This window comes from Oryza glaberrima, chromosome 8 (genome assembly GCF_000147395.1).
Source record: "Oryza glaberrima chromosome 8, OglaRS2, whole genome shotgun sequence".
Taxonomy (NCBI): domain Eukaryota; kingdom Viridiplantae; phylum Streptophyta; class Magnoliopsida; order Poales; family Poaceae; genus Oryza; species Oryza glaberrima.
In genome coordinates this window covers 19,515,957-19,520,216 of record NC_068333.1, presented here as the reverse complement: position 1 = coordinate 19,520,216, position 4,260 = coordinate 19,515,957, and the positions used below count along the sequence as shown (strand labels likewise).

The 4,260-nt window shown below is 48.8% G+C and overlaps 1 protein-coding gene across 1 annotated transcript; it reads right to left on the bottom strand.

Moving 5' to 3' along the window:
- Window positions 1-202: 202 nt before the first annotated feature.
- On the bottom strand, window positions 203-1,163 carry LOC127782495 (auxin-responsive protein SAUR76-like). The gene has a single exon (XM_052309701.1). It carries the CDS (start codon window positions 1,075-1,077, stop codon window positions 664-666), a length of 414 nt encoding a protein of 137 aa, XP_052165661.1. The 5' UTR covers window positions 1,078-1,163; the 3' UTR covers window positions 203-663.
- Window positions 1,164-4,260: the final 3,097 nt, after the last annotated feature.

Genomic DNA, 4,260 nt, shown 5'->3' with positions numbered 1-4,260 from the left:
TCAGTGAGAAATTACATGAAGGTAGTATAGGACAACATGCCACAAATCGTAAACTCTTATCACCTTGTGATGGCATATCAGCACCGAAACAGGGCAGATTATATTGAACAAAAAGAGGACATTCTCAATCCTATGGCTATGTGCCTATGGGCAGAGGACAGAGATATTACCCGTTTCCATTATCTAAAAAAAATCTCAACCCTATAATGAAAGCCTTCTATTAAGCACAATGTAGCAGAAGGTGACAAATTAACTCGGGAATTACATGATAATTTTTTACACTGGAATGTACATTGGACCGATGGGCATGTTTGCCCATAGATCTTATTTTGGGGCAAAAAAAAGAAATAATGAGAAACCCAATAGCTAATACATGAACGATCAGAGAGAATTAACAGCACAGTAACAAATGGTAAATTCCCCAATTAGCACCGACACCGGGGTTAAGTAAAAAAAAAAAACGCTAGCTGCCGCTTCGTACTCTTCACTTCGACCCCGGCGTCCGAAATTTCACTTCTACCCCTACCAAAACACAGAATTTTTTTTTTTCGAAAGATTTTACCGCAGCTTCTGGAAGCTTCCAACTCCGGCGCGTCGCCGCCGCCGTCACGGCCGGTGGTGGTGGGGGGAGGTAAGCCGCGCGGCGCGGCGCGGCGGCCTTTCTCAGCAGGCGTAGTACTCGACGAGCTCGTCGAGGGACTCCGGCTGCGGGTCGGCGTTCTCCAGCATCCAGAGCAGGTGCTCGAACAGCACGACCTCGCAGCCGACGACGGTCGCGGCGCCGGCGTCTCCGCCGCCGCCGGTGCGGTCGACGAGGTTCTGGAACAGCGGGTGGCCGACGAGCTCCTCGGCGATGAGGTACCGCCGCCGCGACTTGCCGACGTACACCGGGTGGAGCCCCTTGGGCACCTCGTCCGCGCCGTGGAACGACGCCGCCCTCCCCGCCGCCGCCGCCGCCGCCGCCGCAGAGCCCTCCTCCAGCTCCCCCGCCGACGGCGGCGCCCGCGCGATGCGGCTCGACGAGTGCCACCTCCTGATCATGCACCTCAGCTTGCTCAGCCCGCCTCCCTTCCCCATCGCCGGCGACGACGACGACGACTCACCGCGACCCGCTAGATAGAGAAAGACAGCGAGGTTTTAGAGAGAGAGAGGGAGTAGGCGATGATGATTATGATTGGGAAGGTGGAGAGGAAGGCTGGCTCGCTATATATGGGGGGAGGGAGAAGAGAAGAAGGGGGAGGGGTGTGGGGCCCGCATGTCGGCGAGCGGTAAAACCGGGGAGATTAGTTTGGCGCTGAGCGAGCAACAGTGGAGAGGCAACTGTAGCGTTTTGTTCGGAGGTGAATAGAGCTGAATTTGTTTTTTTTTCTCTCTCTCTTTTCTCTTGCGTTTGCAAGGCTGGCTCCTGGTAATATGGTTGCAGTAAACTCACGGTGTCACAGCGAAGTGTGAACTGTCAAGTAGCGAATTCTCCGTTTTTTGAATTTATTTTATATATTTAAATTTCAGGTATGATCCGTACTGCTTGATAAATGAGGGCGGAGTTCGGCTGACCTGGTTGTCGCACGGCTACAGCAGTTGTAATTTTCGGCCTTGGTAGAGCTTCAAGTTCTAAATTTAGAGCAGCTAGTGCATCAGAACATCGTCGAGAATGTTACATTCTATGGTAGTTGTGTTCGTGAAAACATTCTCTAGTAGTTGGCACCCTTAATTTTAGGTCCTTGTAGAGCTCCAATTTATAAATTTAGTTTCAGAAGTTGGGTAGAGTGGAGCTATGAACTCTCTAGTTTATTTTGTAGGAGCGTTCCACCCAACTCTGTTCATATTTTACATGGAGCTGAAATTATTTAGCTGGGCTCCAGCTCTAGGAAATCTAGAATTGGAGCTAAAGTTGTGCAAAACATGCCCTTAGTCTCACAAGTCACGCAGTGACAAACCATTGGCATTGTTTCAGCTGCGAATAAATTTGTAAATGTTGAAAAATTAATAAATTTCTGAAATGTGCGGCATGATAATAAAGTAATAGCATAACCAGGTGTTTAAAAACAGAGGGAGTGGTACTTGCTAACTGTTCCAATTTGTGTGCTTACAGCTTTGTTGTAGTACAGTATTTCTTTCTGAAGACTTCTCCCTGCTTAAATTTTGGTGAGTTTTGACTGTAAGAATTGGTGCACCAAAACAAGGAACAGCTGGTGTGCATATCCTCATGCAGTCTGCAACTGTGCAACAGATTGGCCAGGCTCATGCAAATCTTGGCTGTTGCTTGGCCTAATTGCTATACTACCATGCGTGCACTGGAAATAATCCAAAAACCTGAATTTCTGCAAATAAACAACTGGCTGCGTGCCTGTATGCAGAAATGCAGATGAGCAGAACAGCTGATCGAGGCAAGTTCGTCGCGGTCGTCATAGCAAAGCAACAAATTATGACTGAGTTGGACATGCTATATGTAGGCTTGCAGCTTAGCTGTGTGCCTACATCCAAATGGAGGGGTGGTACAATGAAACGTCATGGAATTGCTGGACCAGTCAATGCCCTGTTTGGAAGCTTAAGTAGGAGTAATTCCATTCCTCTGTTTTGAGAATATGTAGAGGATCAGGAAAGTCCTACTTAAGATCAAATGAAACATATCCTAGGATTAATTCGTGTCCTAGGCTAAAATATTTTAGAATGGAAAGGGTATGTAAGCCATGATTGTCTTGTAAAATATACTTCCTTCGTTTCACAATATAAGTCATTCTATTATTTCCCACATCTATATTAATGTTAATGAATCTAGACAATGATGAAAAAGAAAGAGAAGAGTAGCACGTGTTCGATGGCATTTCGTTGAATCCACATTAATAGATGACGATTCTTGTAATGGATCACATGCCAAAGGCAAACCATAGAACTTTTTTAAATAGTTTTTCTACCCATCACATAAATCATAAATCAATGATAACGTTTGTTTAGGATGGAATTAAAGGAAGAAGATTTGTCTCGTTTTTATGTATACATGCTTCCTGAACTGTTAAACATTATTTTTTTAAGGATAAAGTACGATTTACCCCTCTGAACTATCACAGTCGATCGAATTAGCCCCCTCCCACCCACCACAAAAACATATATTTTACACCCTCAAGTATTCATACCGGACAAATAACCCCCTCCCCCGCCATAAGCATTGTTCTTAGTGGTTTAGACTTGAGTGTGTACACGTAGCGTCAACGTTGCAATCTAGTCAGCAAAGAAAATAAAAAATTCCCTAGGCCCACGTGTCATACGTATCCCTCAACACCACCCCCCCCCCTCTCTCTTGCGAGCGTGCGCTTAGGTTGCTGGTGGCGTAGGTGGACCTCGCTCGGGCGAGCGGTGGCGGCGGCAGAGCGAGCTCGAGTGGCTAGAGGTGGAGTGAGCTCGGGAGGCCACCGACTGTAGCGGAGCGAGCTCGGGTGGTCGCGGTGGAGGTGGCGAGCTCGTGCGACCAACGGTGGAGGCGGAGGCGGAGCGCGTCGTCTGCGCAGATCCATCGGTGTCCTCTGCGAAATCGCCGCACCTGCCCCCAATCTCCACTGCACCATCCACACCCCCAATCTCCCTTGTGCCATCCCCGTCCCCAACCTTCTTCTTGCCGTTTCCGCCCCTAACCACCGTGGCGCCGCGCTTGACCTCGAGGTGGCTGGATCCATGCAGAGCTTACCTCGACGAACGGTAGCTCGAGTGGCCAACGGTGGAGGCGGACGTGGAGCGAGCTTGGCAAGCTGATGGCGGAGACGAAGTGAGCTCGGGTGGTCACGGTGGAGGCGGAGGTGGAGCACGTCATCTGTGCCAACCGCCCGCAATGTCCTTCTGGATCCGGCGGCCTCCACCCCCGCCTGCCGCGGTCCTCGACCCCCCTCTGCTGCACCCAGCTTCGTCGCTGTTGTACTTGGCTCGCCGCCGCTAGTGAGTGATGCAGTTGAGGTGAGGGAGAAGAGATGGGGGCGGATTGGGGAAAGAGATAGGATAGAGAGAGGTAGAGGGTGAAACTAACATGTGGGGCCTGTTGATTTTTTAAAAAAAGAAATTGCTAACTGGACTACCATGTAGGACCAAAACAACCGCGGATTGAGCTAGATGGGTTATTTGTCCGGTTTGCATAGTTCGGGTGAAGGATGTCTGGTTTTGTGGTTCAGGGGGTAATTCGATCGACCGTGATAGTTCGGGGGGATAATTCATACTTTTTCCTTTAAAAATATTATATAGAAAAGTTGCATTTATAAAATCATATCAATTCAT

Excerpts from the sequence above, each read along its gene's own strand:
- LOC127782495 (XM_052309701.1), bottom strand. The coding sequence starts at position 1,077 with ATGGGGAAGGGAGGCGGGCTGAGCAAGCTGAGGTGCATGATCAGGAGG.